Genomic DNA, 22500 nt, shown 5'->3' on the forward strand with positions numbered 1-22500 from the left:
ATACTGTGACGCCGACACCACTGCGAGTGTACTTTCAGCTGTACTTTCAGCTGTACTTTCAGCTGTACTTTCAGCTTTCAGACAGAGCGAGCGGCTTGTTCAGAGATTCAAAGATTAACTCGGGTCGTGCTCCTGTCACTCTCTCTCTTCCGTCTGATCTCCGAAGGCCTTCGCTTCCCCCTCCGCCACACGGGACGGGGGCTCGCCCAAACCCATTACCGCGCTGCAATTTGACATTTGGGCGCACGCTCGGATTATCGTTAATGCTACGTTGCATCCAGGCAACGCGATAGCATCTGTACAGAGACTAGCATGTGACAAACCGCCGCCGGAAACACTAAATAAAATCATACGTTTTAAAAGGGGGGGAAACTATTTTAAAAGGAAAAAGATTTAAAAAGGGGAAAACAATGTAAAACATTTTAAAGGAAACATTTTTAAAAAGGAAAAAAAAAAAGGGGGAAAAGACTCAACCATTGAAGTGTGGCAAGGCGTAAATGTAAAACAGTGTATGAAAAATGTAAAAAAAAGTGTGTTTTTTTGCACAGATTTTAGTTTCTCACCATTTCTATACTTTTTATATGTATATTTGTGTTTGTTCAACGCCAATACTTGAGCTTAAACCATAAACGTGCTCATAATAACTACTCAACCCATATGGAAAGTACTTTTCACTTTTCAGGCCAGTTCAAAAATGTAGTTCAGTGGAAAGTACAGACACCTGCTCTCAAATGCAGTGAAGTAAAAGTACTATGCACTGTAAAATGTTGCTTAAATAAAGTGCAGATACTTCGAAATTATACTTAAAATGTACTGTACTTTTCACTTTTCTACTTTGTCACTTTCCACCATTGGTTTTGACACAAATAGAATGCATTTATCTAACTTTTTTACACCTATACTACCTAAAATATAAAAACGGATTTTTAAAAAGTAATATACGTCCAACAACGAGCTTAAAGTGTACGTGATAGCTTTGAATATGTTTTGCTTTGGAATAATACCTGTCTAATCGAAAGTGGATGTTTGGGAAGACATTTTTCTTCAAGTAAAAAGTTGAAAAATACAGCTAATTCCATCAAATTTTTTTGCACAATTGAGCCGCACCACGACAAGCTGATTGATCAATAATATCATATACTTCTGAAGTCAAAGTAACAAGTCGGAATGAAGTTCAAATACCTAATTCGGATAACGTGCGTTGTAATGTTTGCTATAATCATCAGTCTAAAGCGTCTCTGTTGTTCCCCTTTAGCTCCCCGGGCCCCCACATTTACCCCCCACGGCCCTTTGTGCACACATGCTGTTCAACTACGTATTATTATTATTATTAAAACAAATACTTTTCAGAGCCGGATATGTGTTTTAAACAGCACTCAAGGCAAGATTTAAAGACGAATGATGGAGAAACCCAAAGTAGGCCCAGCTGTCTTATGTACCCACCACTGCAGCTGTTTGTAGACGACGGAGCGTTCTGCGCCATCGTGGGCGTGATGGGCGCCTTCAGCTTCACCTGAAAACGAACGAGGATTGAGTCAGGAAAGAGGAGCATCTGGTGTTAAGTATTTCTAAATAATAAGGCAAAAAAAACTAGTCACGGGAAACAGGAGAACGTTAGGCAGAGCAAAATAATATGTCTGTTTGCCGTAACCCGACCGAGCCGTCAAAATTATAGCCGACTGAAAAAAACATATCAGCATTTTGTCAAAATTATGACAAATTCTTTTATTTTTCTTATATTTCGCCGACTCACCGATTTTTCAATAAAGCGCTGTGTTGAATAATTTTGTATCACTGGAACTCGCTAAAAATATTACGAAGCCGAAAAAGAAATGAAAGTGAAAGTTAACACAGCGGAGAACGTTCAAGTCATTGTCTGTTGAAGCCTGACCCCTGGCGGTCACTGACCCCTGGTGGTCACTGCGTGTCACTGGCAGAATAGAAAAAACGGGATTTGACAGTGGCTGAAATATGCAGAATTTGTCATATATGATGACCAAGACCTCGACGATTCTACAACATGAAAATGGCCAAAAAATAAAATAATTTGTCCTGTACAAAAATTGTTTTTTTATGTTTTAAAGTAAAAAAAAAATAAAAAATTGACTTCCTACCTACCCACTTGAAAAAATTCGGTCGGGTTGCACCAAACATACAATTAATTTTGGATCTTTTTTTTGCCTTCAAAGTAAAAAAAAAAAAAAAGAATTTACCTACCTTCCTACCCACTTGAAAAATGGTGGGTCGGGTTACAGCAAACAGACAATTTATTTGGGGCAGCCTTAGATCATTTCCTTTGATTTAACTTTGCGGTAACACAACAGTCTTTAACTACTTGCCTGCCTAATAGTAATAAGACTTTAGAACTTAACCTAAGCGTTTTACTCTTTGTTCAGTATTTATATTTTTAAATACTTCATAGTCACTACTGCTTGTACGTTTTATCGCAGCGCAGTGTGGACGGCAGAACCTGATTTTTTTTCTAATTAAAAATAGCACAGAAGACAACACAAAACAAGCGGAGCGTGTAAATTAAAAATAACATAATTTAAAAAAAAAGTCAACATCAACTAAACATAGTACAAATAAAATCACGTTTTACATTTTTTTTTAAAAAAGTCCCATTTTGTCCATTTCCAATTTTTCTTCCATTTGCCTGATGTCTGTTCCTATGTCAGTCCAGTCCTTGATCGTTTGGTGCAGTTTGTGTCATCCATTTCCTGCCGCTAAACGTACATTTCAAAGGTATTTGTATATTTTGGAGCGACAGGACGGTCCCAAAATAGCGGTTCGTCTCCTGGTCGCCACAGTCGTAGTCGTAGCTTCTCGTCATGGTCAGTTAGCATCTACAGAACTTGGGATTGACACTGTTTCCGTGGTTTAGCCCGATGCTAAACCACTGGAGATTTTAAGACGCTAAACACAGCAAAATTAGCATTAACTCAAAAATATTCTTCTACAAGTGTGACAGATATTCCCTTTAATGAAGCAGCAGCTTTTCGGCTCTTGTTTTTATTTATTATTTACTGTCGTTTTGGCTAATGCGTCGCCGTCTCGTACGCTGCTGCAAAACACGACAGTCGCTATTGGCTGTTTTTCCACTTCCGCGGACATAATGACGACTTTAAAATCCCCTCTTTGCGTTGGTCACAGTCAGATCAGTGCGTGTGATGTGCGAGAGCGTTGACCTGCGACCTCTGCGGGCTCAGAACTGTAGTCAGGTGACATTTAGAGAGGGCGGAGCAAGGATAAAGAGGAGGAGGAGAGAGAGAGAGAGAGAACATGGGTGAAAAGAGCGTGACAGAGAAGGAAAGGGAGAGAGAGAGAGAGAAAGAACAGAGAGAGGAGGAGATGATGCGAGAGAGTGGGACGGACAGAACGGGAGAGAGAGGAGGGAGTTGAGGGGGAAAGAGAGAGACATAGAGAGACATAGGGGATAGGCAGAGAGAGAGAGAGAGAGAAAGTTCAAAAGGGAAATGGACAGAGAGAGTGAGAGATAATCGGGTAGAGAGAGTCACAGAAAGGAGGGTAAAGGCAGGTAGAGAGGAGAGTGGGAGAGAGAAAGAGAGAGTGAGAGAGGAGAGGAAAGGGAGAGGAAAAAAAAGAGTAATGGGGAAAGGAGAGAGTGGGGATAGAAGTAGTTAAAGGGGTTAGAGAGAGAGAGAGAGAGAGAGAGAGAGAGAGAGAGAGAGAGAGGAAGTAGAGAAGCCTAAAAAAGAGAGAAAGAGTGAAAGAAAGATGAAGTGAGAGAGTTTCATGGGGAAGAGAGAGAAACAGAGAGAAAAAGAGGGTGAAGGGAGATAAGAGTGGAGAGAGAGAGAGAGAAAGAAAGAGGAATAGATAGATAGAATAGGCTAATGGAGAGAGTGAGTGAGAGTGAGGGAAGAAGAGAGAGAGAAACTAATCAAGAGAGTAAAGAGAGAGAGAGGTGAGGGAAAGGACGGTCGAGAGGGGGAGGAAGAGGGAAGGACAGAGAAGGAGATGGAGAGAGAAGGGAGAAGAGAAAGAGGAGTGATGGTCTGCAGACTCAGCACTTCTTTATGTGCTGAGTAACAGAGAGCTCTCTGTGGTGCTGAGTGCATTTGGAGAGACTACGCACCATCACCCGGACGTCACCCGCACATCACCCAATATATCACCCGCACCATCACCCGGACGTCACCCGCACATCACCCAATATATCACCCGCACATCACCCGCACGTCACCCGCACATCACCCAATATATCACCCGCACCATCACCCGGACGTCACCCGCACATCACCCAATATATCACCCGCACATCACCCGCACGTCACCCGCACATCACCCAATATATCACCCGCACATCACCCGCACGTCACCCGCACATCACCCAATATATCACCCGCACATCACCCGCACGTCACCCGCACATCACCCGCACGTCACCCGCACATCACCCAATATATCACCCGCACGTCATCCAATATATCACCCGCACGTCACCCAATATATCACCCGCACGTCTCCCGCACGGCACCCGCACGTCACCCGCACGTCACCCAATATATCACCCGCACGTCACCCGCACGTCACCCGCACATCACCCAATATATCACCCGCACGTCACCCGCACATCACCCAATATATCACCCGCACATCACCCGCACATCACCCAATATATCACCCGCACGTCACCCGCACATCACCCAATATATCACCCGCACATCACCCGCACATCACCCAATATATCACCCGCACGTCATCCAATATATCACCCGCACGTCACCCAATATATCACCCGCACGTCTCCCGCACGGCACCCGCACGTCACCCGCACGTCACCCAATATATCACCCGCACGTCACCCGCACGTCACCCGCACATCACCCAATATATCACCCGCACATCACCCGCACATCACCCAATATATCACCCGCACGTCACCCGCACATCACCCAATATATCACCCGCACGTCACCCGCACATCACCCAATATATCACCCGCACATCACCCGCACATCACCCGCACGTCACCAGCACGTCACAAAAATTAACTCCCGGATTTAAGAGGGACATTACACAACATCACGACATGTGACCTCTTTAAAACGCTGCAGGCGACTGACCTCTTGACCCTCTTGTGTTTCCAGTAGAACGCTGCAGAAGGTTCTGGAGACACGTACCTGTTGTCGTGCATCGTCGCCATGGCGCCCCGGCTCCTCCAGCATCATCACCTTCCTCCGGATGGGCAGCCACCCGACTTTAACCGGCGTCAGAAAACTCACTCTCGCTTGCTCTTTCCGCGGCGCCTGGTTGATCCTCGCTTTGTCCCAGCTGTCCCTTCTTTCTGGAGGAGACGGTACTCGTAAAGACTCCTGACCGCTCAAAGAACTCCCGTGACGACTCGTCCCGCCCGAGGACGACCCGCAGCTCGATGGCACGCCCCCCTTTGCTCCCCAAGCGGAATAACTGGCTCCCTCGTCCGGTAACGTGTCCCCGAATTCCCCAACTTGATGTGGATCGGGCGTTTGTTGCAGCCTTTGCAGATGTTTGAACCATCCGTCGAGCTCGCCGCCCTCTACCGCGCTTTGGGGGCGTGATCCGAGCACGGGGCGAGCGGCCGAGGGGTTCCGTGTCAGGCTGTCCCAATAGGACTCGTCCCCGGATATCCTCCAGGTTTTGCGGCGAGGGGCAGCTGGTCTGCGGAGTGACATGGCGATCGGGTAACAGAGGGGGTTGGGTTACCGGGGAAGATAGGGGCCCCTCACATGGAGGTATTAATGAGAAGGTCTCAGATTAAACGGGCGTGGCTCCGCTGGGTGTTCCTCATAGGGGACTGTAAGACCACAAAAGAGTGAGGGTCAGTGTAAACAGTTTAGTTTCACAAAAGATGGAACATGAAGTCAAAGTTTGTTCTTAAGTTGTATAAATGTTGAGCAAAATAAGGAACTGTCCACTTCAAAGACAATTGTAGTTCCAGAGGTAAATGTCCTAATCTTTTTTTCCAGCACTTTCTGAACATTTTGAATATTAGACGTAATAAAATTAATACAATTAATACAATTTAATAAATAAATACAATAAATACAATAAAATAAATACAATAAATACAATAAAATAATAATAATGATAATATAATAAAATTAAACGTTTAAAAGCACAACTGAGTAATAACTACCTACTTTTATTTTTTTTAAGTTAAAAAAACATTTAAATTTGACAAGTTGTTTTTATTACTTTATAGTTCATAAAGTGTTTATCAGTTGCCACATAGCAATCTTTAAATATTTTAATGTATTCATTTTTCTGGAAGTCGATAGAAAAAGGGGGATTTACTCGGTCACTGTTGAGCTTCACTGGTTACTACTACAACTGCCTGTACAATATCACCAACATATACAGCTAATATTGTACTTTGCCCCGAGTAAAAATTATACTTAACATTCTTTATTTTTTTAATACATTTATTTCAATAGTAGTATATATTTCGAAGTTGAAAAAATAGCTTGAGAGTGTATCACCTCCACTTTTAATTCATTAACTTACTCAGACATTACATTAGCATCTATTCTACTTCAGCTAATTGTTATCCCGCCCACCTGGGACTATACAGCCATCTCATTGGCCAATCCACCAGCGGTTCAGACACTGACAGCAAGGTTTGTTGGATTAATTATCGTAAAATATAAAACAAATTTAAGATAATGCAGAGTAAATGTACCAAATATTCATGGTTTATTTTTTACAATACATAAGTAATAATTTTTAGCCCAAACTTTTCAGGCCGGGACCCTCAAAATAACCAAGTAACCAATCCGGGCCCCCGCTGCTAAATGAAATTGTGGTCAATGTTCATTTCAACATTCCAAAATATAGGTTTAATAGTTTGTTTGAGTGGCTTATGAAGACATTTTTTTGGTTAAGTTTTTTTTATTTCTTAAATTTAACAACACATAAACAAACACAATGAAAGAAAAAAGCATGATCAGAAAACAGCAGACATCCAGCAGATACCGTATTTTCCGGACTATAAGTCGCTTTTTTCATAGTTTTGGCTGGGGTGCAACTTATACTTATATCTATACTTATATAATTATACTCTGGAGCGACTTATATGTGATATTATTTGTTATTTTCACACTTGCAACTGGATTTCATACTCCAGTGCGACTTATATATGTTTTTTTCTTCTCTGTTATGCATTTTTTAGCTGGTGTGACTTATACTCCAGTGCGACTTATATATGTTTTTTTCTTCTCTATTATGCATTTTTTAGCTGGTGCGACTTATACTCCAGTGCGACTTATATGTTTTTTTCTTCTCTATTATGCATTTTTTAGCTGGTGCGACTTATACTCCAGTGCGACTTATATATGTTTTTTTCTTCTCTATTATGCATTTTTTAGCTGGTGCGACTTATAGTCCAGAGCGACTTATAGTCCAGAAAATACGGTAATAAAGCAAAAGCAGAGAAAAACATGGCACATGAAACCCAAAGAAATCATCCCATTTGGTCCAAAGTCTGAAGTTCGAATGTCATTTTTTTTCCATTTTACGAAGGCTTATTGAGTAATGTCACACAATTTCACTAAATATACTATATTAAAAACAGTGGCATAATTATAAAGTCAACATCTTCCAAGTCGTCCCACGGCCCCCAACTCACTACGGCAACCAATGTGTTACTCTCCGCTCGACATTACATAGAATCTTTCCACCTCGCAGCCTTTTAAACTCGCAGGCATTTTATTTTGAAAAGCTACACAACCAGAAATGTCTCCTTACCGAGCCCTTCTCCAGCTCCCCGGTCCAGCTCCCCGGTCCAGCTCCCCGGTCCAGCTCCCCGGTCCAGCTCCCCGGTCCAGCTCCCCGGTCCAGCTCCCCGGTCCAGCTCCCCGGTCCAGCTCCCCGGTCCAGCGCCCCGGTCCAGCGCCCCGGTCCAGCTCCCCGGTCCACACTCGCCTCGTCCGGACACAGTCGTGGGTCCTGGTGCTGTCTCCACTGTTGTGAGGGCTGCTTTGTCTGAGAGGGGAGTCAGTCAGATGCACAAGTCCAGAGAGAAGAGGAGGCAGAGGGGAAGGATGAGGGAGAGGAGGGCCCGGGGCCAGAGGCCAACAAACTGCTGCTTATGCTATGTTTTTACAACCGTTTAACTCTGTAATGACCAATCAAAGACACGACACACATAAGAGCTCCAGAGTTTGAATTGAGGTTGTTTTTAGACTGTTGAGTAAAGCAGCGAGGACCAGTCCAGCACAAGTAAACTGCTAAATATATAAATAAATAAATATATAAATATCACATGTTTCCTACATCGCACCAGTGTCGTAGTGTAGCACTCGTCTCCGCCCCACTTGACCCCGCCCTTTTCGTCCCGGCCCCACTGGCCCGGCGCCACTCGTCCCCGCCTCACTCGCCCCACTTGCCCCCGTCCCTCTCGCCCCCGACCCACTGGCCCCCGCCCCACTCGCCCTGCGCCACTCGTCCGGCCCCACTCGTCCCCCACCACTCGTCCCCCACCACTCGTCCCCCGCCCCACTTGCCACCACCCAACTTGCCCCCGCCCCTCTCGTCCCCGCCCCTCTCGCCCCCGCTCCACTCGCCCCAGCCTCACACGCCCACTCGACCCCGCCCCACTCACCCCAGCCCCACTTGTACCCGCCCCACTCGTCCCCGCCCCTCTCGCCCCGCCCCACTGGTCCCAACACCTCTCACCCCCCCTCACTCGCCCCTCTCACCCCCCCTCCCTCGTCCCCGCCCCTCCGCTTGAGAACCCCTGACATGGGAGCGTCTCTAATGAGCAGATTACGTCCGCTCTGTCAGAAACGATCTTCCTTGTGATCTGCGAGTTCATGTTTTCGAGCGGCTTCTGTCCTCATGTGACTGCGGCGGGACCATGGGCGGGACCATGGGCGGGACGTGTCTTCAAAACGGTCCAGTGTCTCTGTCATCACATGATCCGAGACAGAGACGCACATGAGAGAGAGCGAGTCGATTAGGGCGGATCATTGATCAGATCTTTGATATAACGACAGTCGGAAAAGAGGGAAAGTCGTCAGTGAATACATGGTTTTAAGGCAAAATGTCATTAGTCACATTTAACATTTATTTAGTTTTTGTTTTATTAATTAATTATGTTTTTAAATTGTACTTTCTAAAGAGCAAGTAAGAAAAATATATACAAACATGAAAAAGAAGAAGAAAAAAATATGACCAGAGAAAGAAAAACAGACAAAAATCAATTTACATCACATAGATAAATAAAAACTACCGTATTTTCCGGACTATAAGTCGCACTGGAGTATAAGTCGCATTTTTTGAGGGAAATGTATGTGATAAAATAAAAAAAAAGAACAGATATTTCATCTTGAAATACAGTTTAAAACAATAACAGATGAATAGGTGTCCATCCATCCATCCATCTTCTGCCGCTTTATCCGGGGCCGGGTCGCGGGGGCAGCAGTCTGAGCAGGGACTCCCAGACTTCCTTCTCCCCAGACACTTCCTCCAACTCCTCCGGGGGGATCCCGAGGCGTTCCCAGGCCAGCCGGGAGACATAATCTCTCCAGCGTGTCCTGGGTCTTCCCCGGGGCCTCTTCCCGGTGGGACATGCCTGAAACACCTCCCGAGGGAGGCGCCCAGGAGGCATCCGGGACAGATGCCCGAGCCACCTCAGCTGGCTCCTCTCGACGTGTTAGCGTTACGTATGCTAACGCTAACACCTTCAGCTACATGACGTATGCTAACGCTAACACCTTCAGCTACATGATGTATGCTAACGCTAACACCTTCAGCTACATGACGTATGCTAACGCTAACACCTTCAGCTACATGACGTATGCTAAACCTTCAGCTACATGACGTATGCTAACGCTAACACCTTCAGCTACATGACGTATGCTAACGCTAACACCTTCAGCTACATGACGTATGCTAAGGCTAACACCTTCAGCTACATGACGTATGCTACACCTTCAGCTACATGACGTATGCTAACGCTAACACCTTCAGCTACATGACGTATGCTAACACTAACACCTTCAGCTACATGACGTATGCTAACGCTAACACCTTCAGCTACATGACGTATGCTAACGCTAACACCTTCAGCTACATGACGTATGCTAACGCTAACACCTTCAGCTACATGAGGCACAGACAGAACTGTGGTAAGTGTCTGGTATGTTAGCGTAACATATGAACAGTTATTCAGATAACTATAGCATAAAGAACATGCTAACAGATAACTATAGCATAAAGAACATGCTAACAAGTTTAGCAAAGCATCAGTTTTACCCCAAATCACTAAATCCACTGAATTCTTCTTCCTCTGTTTCACTTCTAAACAACTCCACAAACTCCAGAGGAAGAGGAAGTGCAGATTCTTCTTCTGCGTCGCTCAGAGCCTAGAGCGCCCTCTTGTGGCTGTCAGTGTGAAAATAACAACTAATATCATATAAGTCGCTCTGGAGTATAAGTCGCACCCCGGCAAAAACTATGAAAAAAGATGGGACTTATAATCCAGAAAATACGGTAACACACAAACTAACTCAAAAAAAGTCCCACTTTGCCCACAGAACGAAAAAACAAAACCGGAGAGAAAACAAGAGACATTCAGCAAACTACAAAGCAAAAGAAGAGAAAATCACCACACACGAAACCCAAAGAAATCGTCCCATTTAGTCCAAAGTCTCTCAAATTTGTCCCTTTTCAAATTGAGCCCATTTGTCGAATGTCCATTATAATGTCAGTCCAGTCCTTAATCGTCTGCGTGTTTTGTGTCAGGAGAACGCTCCAGAGACGCTGCCGGTTGTATCCATGGCAGGAGTTCTGAGGCCCAAAGGCATCGTCCTGAAATCCATTTGAACGATGATCTCTGTCCAAAACGTGCCAACAACGGGACAATCCCCAAACACATGATAGTGATTTACCTTCCGGCCGTCACATTAACATCTATTTATAACGCTTAGGGCCGTGATATGGCAATACGACTTTTTTCACAAATTAAACAACACAATTTAGTCTAAAAAAACAGGTAGAAATTTTTTTTACTGACACAAGTTTAACTGATTATTGTTTTTTTTTACTATTTTATTTTTCATCAGAACATAAGACACACATAAACTCAACAACACTTATCACACCAGAAGAGGGGGAGAAAAAAGAAAAGAAAAAAGAAACAAAACAAATACAAACAAACTAACTGAATTAATATATATATATATATATATATATATATATATATATATATATATATGTATGTATGGATACTTATACCAATGAAACATCATTCTATTTATTTATTTATTCTTTCCCCCCTTTTTGTCTGAGGCCACGCCCTTTTTGTCTGAGGCCACACCCTTTTTGTCTGAGGCCACGCCCTTTTTGTCTGATGCCACTCCCTTATTCTCAACCTTTGCTCCTAAATCTTAAGCCTCACCAAGCCTAGCGCGCTCTTGAGTTTTTTAATTTATTAACATTATTATTTATTTTATTTTAATTTCCCATATCATTTGTTTTACTTCAGTTAACTGATTATTGTAATTGATGATTGCAGTGAAATCTTTAAAAAATGACTTTGTAAATTTTTTAAAAACACTTAAATAAAATAACCTGCTTTTTTGTAGTTCTTAAAGGGCAGAAACTCTTACATCGTTCAAGTAGGATTTTGTGCAGTATTTTACAAGCAAATTACTACTACTACTACTACTACTGTACATTTCACTCGTCCTCGTGCAAAAGTGTTTTTGTGTGTATTATTTTACAGATTGTCACCGTTTTGCATGATTTTGCGCACGTCAATCAAAAGCAGAGATAACGGAACAATATCCCACGCCTTTGTCTTTGAAGAGAAAACGTCAAGATAAATGGAGAAAAGCATTTGACGAGGGTAAAAATACTTTTAGGAGTTCAGAACGGACCCAGAGAATATCAGTGTAAAGGAGGGGAACAGCGCTCTCTACAGGCCAGAGCGAGATATGGCGAGATGAAGGGAATAAAACGCTCTACAGTTCAACGGAATTACACCAAAAAGTCTAATCATCTGAAATGTTCTGAAACAAAGATAAGTTAGATTAATAAAGTTGGTTATTATAACAAGAAATGGCCAACAATTCAGTTAAACAGATTGTTTTTGTGCTGTTTTTATATTATTAGCCTATATTTGATGGCAGAAAACATCGAGGAACGACTTTATCACTGTTTTAGGATGGTATTTTTAAGTAGTTTATTATCAGAAGTATAGCATGTTATGTATAAGTCTTAACGTCCTGCCTGAGATTGTCCATCTGCAACTCACGCTTCACCATGAGATCTTTTTATTTTAGTTCATTTGAGCAAGACTCAGCGATTCACACAGAGAATGAATAAAACGAGCAGTAAATATCTGCATTTTAGCTTCAGGAACCAGCTGTTTCATGGATTTATATTAGTTTACACTTAATATATAGAGTTTATGTGCAAAAAAGAAAACAGAAAAAGTTTACTATTTGGATAGCAATGTTTTCAAAAGTGAAATGTATAGTGCAATCAAATCATTATCTCATCCCTTTTTAAAGCCCCAGAACGCAACAAAAGATGTCTAAAAGTTATGCTTTTTTTGTTTTTATGAAAAGGTTTTAAAGACGTTCTTCATTTGAGCGTCTCACAAACCTGACCCAGAGTTGTTCTTTAGCCATATTACTTCACAGTATGACAGCTCAACACTTATTTATCTCCTCCAGGGCCGCTGCAGGCTATTTGCGGGCCGTAAGCAGAAATGCTCAGTGGTGCCCCATCCCCCTTCGAATTATTACATTAAAAAAGTATGTTTAAAAATATATCTTGTTAATCTAATTTGATATAATTGCTTGAATCACAATCCTGTATTCCTGTGCATTTCAGATGTAACAAAATGACATCACAGTTCCTAAATTGCCTTGCTCCGCCCCTGCTCTAGCCTTGCTCTTCTTCTGCAGAACAGATTGAGGCTCTATAAACATCATTACAGGCTAAAAACTATTGACACTTTCTGTTGTTTTAATGAAAACATGAGTTAGACATATGTTAGAAGTTGAACCACTTTGGCTTTGCACAGGCCGCGGCGTCAGCTCTGTGGAACCGCGCCGGCTGACGCGCCTTCTTTCTCAGTTTTTAATTGAATTGGAGCGACAACGTCACTTGAGTCCTAGAGTTAGTTTAAATGATAAAACACTAAAGACAACATGTGTATGCTACGCGTTTAAAGGCAAAAGGAACAGTGCAGCTGCTGCACAAACAGCCTATTCTGTCATTCAACCCAAACTGCCTGGTCAGGCTGGTGATGGCTCCTCAGAACGCCTGGTGCCCCCTCGGAGCGCCTAATGCCCCCTCGGAGCGCCTGATGCCCCCTCGGAGCGCCTGAAGCCCCTCAAGCCCCCTGGGAGCGCCTGATGCCCCTCGGACTGCGTGTTATGTGATGGGAGCACTGATCTCTAAAGTCTGGGTATAACTTGTGTTAGACTCATGAAGATGATGTGCCTCCTCCAGAAAGTTACAAACTGTTGCTTTAACTAAATCTATTCAACACAGACGTGTTCCACACAGAGACAGAGTCCTCCATGTGGGACTCTCTTGTGTTCCTCTGGCGGGACCGGCCCCGGGCGCGTGGCCCTGCTCCGGCCCTGGGCCCGCCCCGCACGAGCCCCGAACAGCCAGGCTGCGCCGCGCGCGCCCCCTGCCGGCGCGTCCTGTCACTGGTGGAAAATGGCTGCTCGCGGTGCCACTCCGAGGCGCAGCCGCAACTAAACACAAAGTTCGTCTTTGGTAACGACGCGGCGGCTCCGGGACTTCATTTCCGCGCAAAAAACGACGACGGACGACGGACCATGACGCGCTGGGTGCCGACCAAGCGGGAGAAGTACGGCGTCGGTACGTGACTAAACTTCTTCCACGCTCCATCGTTAGCTCAGCCTTAGCCGCTTCTGCTCCGGGTGGAAGTTTGGGAAAGAGCCGTGATTTAGAGACAGCGGCGCGTCTGGCGCCCGGGAGCGGGATTCACACGGGGCGCGTCTGACTCGGACCCGCGGGGCCACGGGCTTTTGTCCCGGTGAAGAGTTTACACGGGAACCGCAAACATGGAATCTGTGCCTATTGTGAGTGCGGGAGAGAGAGCTGCGGAGAGGGACTCGTGAGGCGCGCCTAGTCCCGGTTTCCTGTGTCCACGGGCCCCAAACAAGCGCCCACTGCACTGCCCAAACAAGCTCCCAAACATGCACCCAAACAAGCACCCAAACATGCACCCAAACATGCACCCAAACAAGCACCCAAACATGCACCCAAACAAGCACCCAAACATGCACCCAAACATGCACCCAAACATGCACCCAAACAAGCACCCAAACATGCACCCAAACATGCACCCAAACAAGCACCCAAACATGCACCCAAACATGCACCCAAACATGCACCCAAACATGCACCCAAACATGCACCCAAACAAGCACCCAAACATGCACCCAAACAAGCACCCAAACAAGCACCCAAACAAGCACCCAAACAAGCACCCAAACAAGCACCCAAACATGCACCCAAACAAGCACCCAAACAAGTGCCCACTGGGCCAGTGCAGTGGCCCAGAGCGTGCATCTGTGTCATAGTTGAGCTCTTTGATGCGTCCTCAGATTGTATCAGCTGCGGTTGCATAAGTTGTAGTTTTTTTCGCATCCGGAGAGACAGAGAAAGTTGTGTCATATTTGCAGTATTTTAGCATCAGGGAAAGTAGTTAAGTATTGTGTAGTTTTTGTGTTTCATGTTTGTAGAGCTGTAAAATATTAATTATTATGTATAAAATGTGTTATTAATAGACATTCTGCACAGCATTTGTAAATTTAACTGTATTTTTTATCTTATTAGTCAATTTAAATGTATTTTCTTTATTGCGTGTCTTATTTCATTTGATATGTCTCACTTTAATAATTATTCATCGTTGTTTATTGTCACCAAAGCGAGTTCCGACCCTGTGAATTCAAACTTTTTCTGATTCTGACGTTAAATTAGGGCTGAACAATATTGATGAAAATGTAAATCTCCTTTAATTATGATGATTTAACAATGCAATAGGAAGCACTGAAAACTAATGATCACAAAATGAACCAGTGCAAAAGAAAATGAACCAAGTGCAAAAGAAAATGAACCAAGTGCAAAAGAAAATGAACCAAGTGCGAAATAAAATGAACCAAGTGCGAAAGAAAATGAACCAAGTGCGAAATAAAATAAAATGAACCAAGTGCGAAAAAAAATAAAATGAACCAAGTGCAAAAGAAAATAAACCAAGTGCAAAAGAAAATGAACCAAGTGCAAAAGAAAATGAACCAAGTGCAAAATAAAATGAACCAAGTGCAAAATAAAATGAACCAAGTGCGAAATAAAATGAACCAAGTGCGAAATAAAATGAACCAAGTGCAAAAGAAAATGAACCAAGTGTAAAATAAAATGAACCAAGTGCGAAATAAAATGAACCAAGTGCGAAATAAAATGAACCAAGTGCGAAATAAAATGAACCAAGTGCGAAATAAAATGAACCAAGTGCGAAATAAAATGAACCAAGTGCGAAATAAAATGAACCAAGTGCGAAAAAAAATAAAATGAACCAAGTGCAAAATAAAATGAACCAAGTGCAAAATAAAATGAACCAAGTGCAAAATAAAATGAACCAAGTGCAAAATAAAATGAACAAAGTGCGAAAAAAAATAAAATGAACCAAGTGCGAAAAAAAAAAAAATGAACCAAGTGCAAAAGAAAATGAACCAAGTGCGAAATAAAATGAACCAAGTGCGAAAGAAAATGAACCAAGTGCGAAAGAAAATGAACCAAGTGCGAAAAAAAAGAAAATGAACCAAGTGCGAAAAAAAAGAAAATGAACCAAGTGCGAAAAAAAAGAAAATGAACCAAGTGCGAAAAAAAAGAAAATGAACCAAGTGCGAAAAAAAAGAAAATGAACCAAGTGCGAAAAAAAAGAAAATGAACCAAGTGCGAAAAAAAAGAAAATGAACCAAGTGCGAAAAAAAAAAAAAAAAAAGAATCAAGTGCGAAAAAAAATAAAATCACTGTATACCCTTTTTTTTCTGTATTTTTCAATAGTTTTGATGATAGACAATATACGCAACATTTCTAATAATTGACACATAATCAGTGGTAGAATAGATCCATTCGGGACACGAGAAACGCGTTAATGATTTGATTTAATTTGGACGGTGGATGGAGGATTTGGCAGCGTGAAGTGTCCCTAATCTGTCCCTCCGATTGGCCGTTACATTCAGGGCAAAGTGATGATGCTTCTCTGCAGGCGACGCTCATCTCTGTTTCCCGAGGAGCAGGTGTTCGGAGATCGTTTAATTCATACATCTTCATTGGTGCTTTGAGATGGGATTCGTCACACCGGCCCAACTCTGGGCACGGAGGGTACACATGTAGCGGTGACTATGGTGACGTTTTCATAAGATGTGATAAACCTGCAACAGTCTGATAAGGAATATAAAAGCCTACAACACCACTTTACTTTTTAGTTTGTACTTGACATCTACAAAAGAAAGAACAGGTTTGCAGTTGATAAACGACAGAGGAACACTGCTGCTTCACTCAGATGTGTCACTGTTTACAAGGGTCCGAAATCTCAAACTGCTGTCAGCAAACACGCTAAAGCTAAACTCTGCACAGTCCCAACAATTAGTTTACATTTTACCGTATAAAGTTCATTTGAGCCGAACAAAAATGAAACAAACACATTTTATTAGTTATGCTGCCCATCATTTGGCCTGTCAGTCAGAATATTGAGACGCATTTGCAATAAAAATGAAATAAAGAATGTCAGTGCATAACCTCTAATACACTGGGCCTAACGTGGGGCACCGCGCCGGCCTAACCCTAACGTGGGGCACCGCGCCGGCCTAACGTCGGGCACCGCGCCGGCCTAACCCTAACGTCGGGCACCGCGCCGGCCTAACCCTAACGTGGGGCACCGCGCCGGCCTAACCCTAACGTGGGGCACCGCGCCAGCCTAACCCTAACGTGGGGCACCGCGCCGGCCTAACCCTAACGTGGGGCACTGCGCCGGTCTATGTTACCCACAGCCTACTCTTTTCTCCTTCTTCTGATTGGCTGGTAAAGTGGTTCATAGACAAGTTGCTTTCACCTTTTTAATGACTCGACTGTATCATTTTCTGGAAAGTATGAAATTCTGACATTTTTAGTGTGTGTAAAGTGGATGAGTCATTATTCCAAAGCAAAGCCTTTATTAGACGAGACCGGGCTGAAGACATCAAACTTTTAATACATTTTTCGTGTTGACTGACTCGCAGTAATGAGCTCATGCTAATGCCACACGCCCACTGCAGACGGCTCTGCCCATTTAATGACCCGCTGCTTATTATGGCTTCTGTGCCTCCTTTAGAATGTCGTCAAGACACAGTCCTTAGAGTACACTTCATTGGACGGTCGGGTCCAAGTCGGGACTAAAGCGGGACTAAAGCGGGACTAAAGCGGGACTAAAGCGGGACTAAAGCGGGACTAAAGCGGGACTAAAGCGGGACTAAAGCGGGACTAAAGCGGGACTAAAGCGGGACTAAAGCAGGTCTAAAGCTAAAGCGGGTCTAAAGGGGGTCTAAAGCGGGTCTAAAGCGGGTCTAAAGCTAAAGCGGGTCTAAAGCTAAAGCGGGTCTAAAGGGGGTCTAAAGCGGGTCTAAAGGGGGTCTAAAGCGGGTCTAAAGCAGGACTAAAGAAGGTCTAAAGCAATATTAGACATGGGCTAAACAAGGACTAAATGAGTTCCAAACCAAAAATGAATGTAATGGGGCAAAGTCTTTAGCTATAAAGTAATTCTAAACTAGAACTAAACTACCTCAATAAGTTAGTAGATGTTTTTTTCTGGTTCTAAAATGTTTTTGATGACAATGATTAGATTAGTTATGAGGAATCCCACAAAACGCCCTGCCATAGTTGGATTAAAACAAAACTACACCTATAATAAGTCGCCTGCCGATGGCTAATCCTGTCACAGTTTGAGAACAGACACAGAGAGCCACTTTTTTAGGTCATTCACAGAAAAGGATGAGTTTGTCTTGAATAAGAGCCGCTCGGGGCACGACCGAGGCGGCTCATTCATAACAAACGGTGTCGAGTTCACATGAGTCAGACGACTTTCAGGAGCAGAACTGTTGGTCGCCCGATAGATTTACTGTGAATTCAACCAATTCCAATGGACACGCTTGACATTTTCAATAGTTTTAAGGAGATTCAGTCATGTCTAATCATCAGTCATGTGCTTGGGGATTTTAAGAGAGATTGTCTGTGAGTAAATCTGTGTGTTTGGAATAGATTTGAGACTTTGGAGAAAGACAATTGACATTTTGGCACTGATTAAAAGTGTATATGTTCATTAAATCAATTCTGAAAGCTTTTTTCCCCCATACCCCAAGAAAACGTCCCATTTAGTCCAGATTCTGTCAAATTTGTCCATTTTCAAATTAAGTGTGAATGTAATCCCCCTGTACTAAAGTCAAAAATCAAGATTTTTTAATATGAGGAATTTTTTTCACATGCAATTTGCTCTTCATTAGCATCGTACAATTTGGTAAACAAAAAAAAAAAAAAAAAGTTTTGTTTTTTTTCTGACAAATATTCCAATTTTTAGATTTGTTTTTTATGTTTAAAAAAAGTCTGACTCTGTTCACATTGTAAACAAGTCAATGAACTGATAAGAATCCCGTGCATTTTAGAACACTTCCAGCCCTGCGACGAGTTGGCCACTATCCAGGGTGTACCCCGCCTAAGGCCCAAAGTCACTGGGATAGGCTCCAGTCACCCGCGACCCCAAAAGGGAACAAGCGGTAGAAAATGAAGAATGAATGAATGAATGTAGCGACACTAGCGTATGTAGCGTATTCTAAATGTACTGGCCTTTCTTTTATTTTGGCGGTACGATTGAAATAGAGAATCAAGTATGTTCCTTTGTATCGAAATAGTTCAGTTTTTCCTCAAACCGTTGTTGAAAGGACGCTACGAAGACGGCCAAATGAGATGTGCGCCTGAAATTGTGAACAGGACCACATTATGTCTCCCAATCTCGTATCTCGACTCGCCCTATCCCTTATTCTTCAGTATCGTATTTAACGAGACGAGCAGGTGACGAGCCCTCCGCGAGGAAAGTGCACCTTTCCGAGCAATCCATCCAGTTCTGGGCACCGTTCCGAAGGCACCAGTTCCTCCTCCCGCTCAAAGGCGTGTGCAGAATGTTGCATGGATCTCTTCGCCGGTCCGTCCCATCGATTAAGTCCGTTGGCATTTCTCCCGCCTTCGCCGCACACTATTGAGCCACTTAAAAAATGGAAGTTCAAGTGGTTCTGGGCTCCGGTCCCGGCTCTCCCTTCCGCTCCATGTTAATATCGTTTAAAAAAAAAGAGACGAATTGTGCAGAGACATTTTTCGAAATCTCACCTCTCTTGACCTGGACTAGCGTCGCCGCGAGATCTTCTTTTATTGTGAAATGCCAGACGTCCTAATCTGGTGTAAATCAGAACTTTTGAAAGCTGTTTTTTCCGCGCCGTTTACTTTGATTTAAATAAAACAAAGCTCTATGACGGGATGGCAATATTGTTCTGTTTATTTATAACAGGTCTAAGGTCTCATGGTAAGAGCTAAAAAATATTATTGTGGGAATTTCTGTAGTAAAAAGGATTCATTTCAATTTCTTATCTCAAAAGTAATGAGGTAAGTGCATAAATATATGATTAAAATACATTATGTCATTCTCCGTCTTACCCAGTGCATCAATTAGTCGAAAAAAATAAATAAAAATAACTTGTATTCAACTCGGCAAACGCAGTAGGTCCGAGCCTCCTTTATCATCCGCACGGTGTTTGAACCCAGCGGCTTCTCAATTCTGAAACGACCGTGTGCAAAGACGAATCCCGTGGTCATGGACGAGATGTCAGTGTGTTTACGACGTCTAAAGGAGAAGCAAAGGCTAAACTACGACGGTGTATTTGACCCAACTTGCACTGTCAAGGCAGTAAAAGTACACGTAAAGTCCACATTTGCACATAAAAATAAGAACAAATCCAAAATTCACTCCCACTGACTCTGTACCTTTTCTTTTCTGTTGCGGGCTCAGGATTTTTAAAGATTTTTATTATAAGTTTTTTCACATAGGTCATTTTTTATGTACGTTTTTGTTGCTGTATGTTTTAAATAAATACTATTAATAAAAATAAGATAAGATATTCCTTTATTGTCCCACATGGGGAAATTTCATTGGTGCAACGCAGGTAGATACAGAGGTAGATACAGAAGAACAGATCACTTATAGGAAGTCTGAAAAACACTTTCAGTAGAAGATCTCCTATAAATAAATAAAAACTCCCATAGACAAATAAATAAATAAATACATAAATACCATTGCATGTGATCACGACAGTAATTGCACATGAATATGTGTCACGACAGCACATAGATTGCACATGGATTGCACATGAATTCCAACAGCAATTGCACATATGACAGAATTGCACATCAGTATTAGGTTAGGTCAGTATTGCGAGTGTTCAGGACTAACAGTGTTTGTTATAAAGTCTGACAGCAGCAGGAAGGAAAGACCTACGGAACCTTTCCTTCACACATCGAGGGTGGATCAGTGGATCATAGGGTGGATAATAAAAATAGATATATTAAATTAATGAAAATAAATGAATAATATAAATTAAATACATTAAATAAGTTAAATAAGTTAAATAAATAATTTCAATAATTTCAATAAATTCAATAAATTCAATAAATTCAATACAATTCAATACAACTAAATAAAACATATTTTATAATCTCAATAAAATGACGATCTGAATTGTTTCCCACTTCGCCCAACCCTACATGAACTTATCAATCAGAATGTTTGCTTTCACAAAGCTGGTCACACATGATTGATACGTTTATTGCCTCGCTGTGGATCGGACTTTCCAGGTGAAGCGATCACATCTCAACGGAAACTAATTGCACCGCATTTTACCTCTAAGGCACATTACCATTTGACTCGGGCGACATGCCACCACTGTCCTCATCTGGAGCAGGTTAGGCCCGGCTGACACATTGGGAGCACGTTATAATAACTCGTCAACTTTAGGCCGCCGCCCCGCTGTGCGCCGTCCGTGAAAAACCCCGACACCACATGCCGAGAACTGACAAATATTATGGCATCAATTACACCAATCTGATGCATAAATTCAAGCCGCGATGTGAGTTTTCTGCTCGCCCGTTCCAGCCCGTCTCTAAAAGGGCATGAATAATGACGCACTTTATTATCACTGTTGGTCTTTATGCGCCGCAAGGATCGTATATAATTTTGAAAGTCCATCTCACAGTGTGGAAGTGAATAGATTTGGTGCAGGGAGTAAAGTAGAACATTTTTTCATTATATAATTGTGGTAAGGTTTGTGGGGTTGTAACAAAACACTTTAATTTAATGTTTTTTTAATTTTTAATTTAACCTTTAATTAAATTTAGTATGATGGGCTTTTACGATTGTCTAATTTTGACTTTATTTGGTGTGTTTATTACCTGTTGTACATATATATTGCTGTTTTACACCAATCCAGTGAGTATTTGTGGAGAAAAATATGTATAAAATGACAGGAAGTGACATCACACTTGGGACACCCATTCCAATCAAAGCTTATGTAGAATTAACACAAAGAAACTACATTTTTGATCCTCTAAACATTCATTCAACACAATAAAGTCGCTCTCATATATTAGTATTTGTCATATAAAGCAAATTGTGACATTAGATGAGTTTTGGCCCAGTGTTTGCTGGGTAACTTCCTAGTGTGATGTCATTGATTTACAAACAGGAAGTGAAAACCTAAAAAATTTGCTTTTCTGTCATACATTTTCTTTATTTTTTGGTGCATTTAAAAATATATTTATCTTGACTGTATTTTAGTGCAATGAGTCGTCCGACTTGTCAGAGACACTTTAACCAGGATAAAAACTCATTGAGGTTAAAAAATATCTTCATTAAGAGCGTCAAAAGCAGCACAAATACAAAAAAAATATATACAAAAATAACTCGCAACATTTCAGCAAAAAGTGACAGTCTCAAATAAAACAAATAAATAAAACCAAAAAGAAGCATATTAAAAGCTTTTTTTTTCATGTTTATAAAAAATAAATAAAAATAAAATTCAACAATACCAGCAACACATGCCTTTTATTACTGCATGTGGCCTCTACCCGATCAGATATAGACCAAAATCATACATTAAGCATTCAGAAAATGTCAAATTTTGTCTTATTTATGTGATTATTATACAATAAGAGCGTTTGAGTCTGCAATAGTTTGACTGATCCATTGCATTTCGTAGCAGGAAGTTTCAATTCTCTATAATCTCTTGTTGTTTATCTGATAAACCTCGACCATTAAATTCTACCATCTCATATTCTGCCCATGTTTAATCTTTTATTTTTTTGCAGATGAATTGTTCCCTCTCTGTAAATACAATCAGTAGAAATTGGTTTTCAGCAGGAAGTCAG

At 42.2% G+C, this 22500-nt stretch overlaps 1 protein-coding gene across 2 annotated transcripts in view; it reads left to right on the plus strand.

The window, feature by feature from the left end:
- The first annotated feature begins 13704 nt into the window (after nucleotides 1-13704).
- The window catches only part of dock1 (dedicator of cytokinesis 1), a 371371-nt gene continuing 362575 nt past the window's right edge, over nucleotides 13705-22500 (plus strand). Inside the window, exon 1 of one of the 2 annotated variants that reach the window (XM_072456209.1) lies at nucleotides 13705-13851. In XM_072456209.1, coding sequence (XP_072312310.1) covers nucleotides 13809-13851 — 43 coding nt within the window. In that variant the 5' untranslated portion in view covers nucleotides 13705-13808. The remainder of the gene's footprint in view (nucleotides 13852-22500) is intronic. The other variant, XM_072456210.1, reaches the window with a different exon arrangement.

This window comes from Eucyclogobius newberryi, unplaced genomic scaffold, assembly GCF_026437365.1.
Source record: "Eucyclogobius newberryi isolate DKJ021-1_F unplaced genomic scaffold, fEucNew1.0.hap1 SCAF_20, whole genome shotgun sequence".
NCBI classification, from domain to species: domain Eukaryota; kingdom Metazoa; phylum Chordata; class Actinopteri; order Gobiiformes; family Gobiidae; genus Eucyclogobius; species Eucyclogobius newberryi.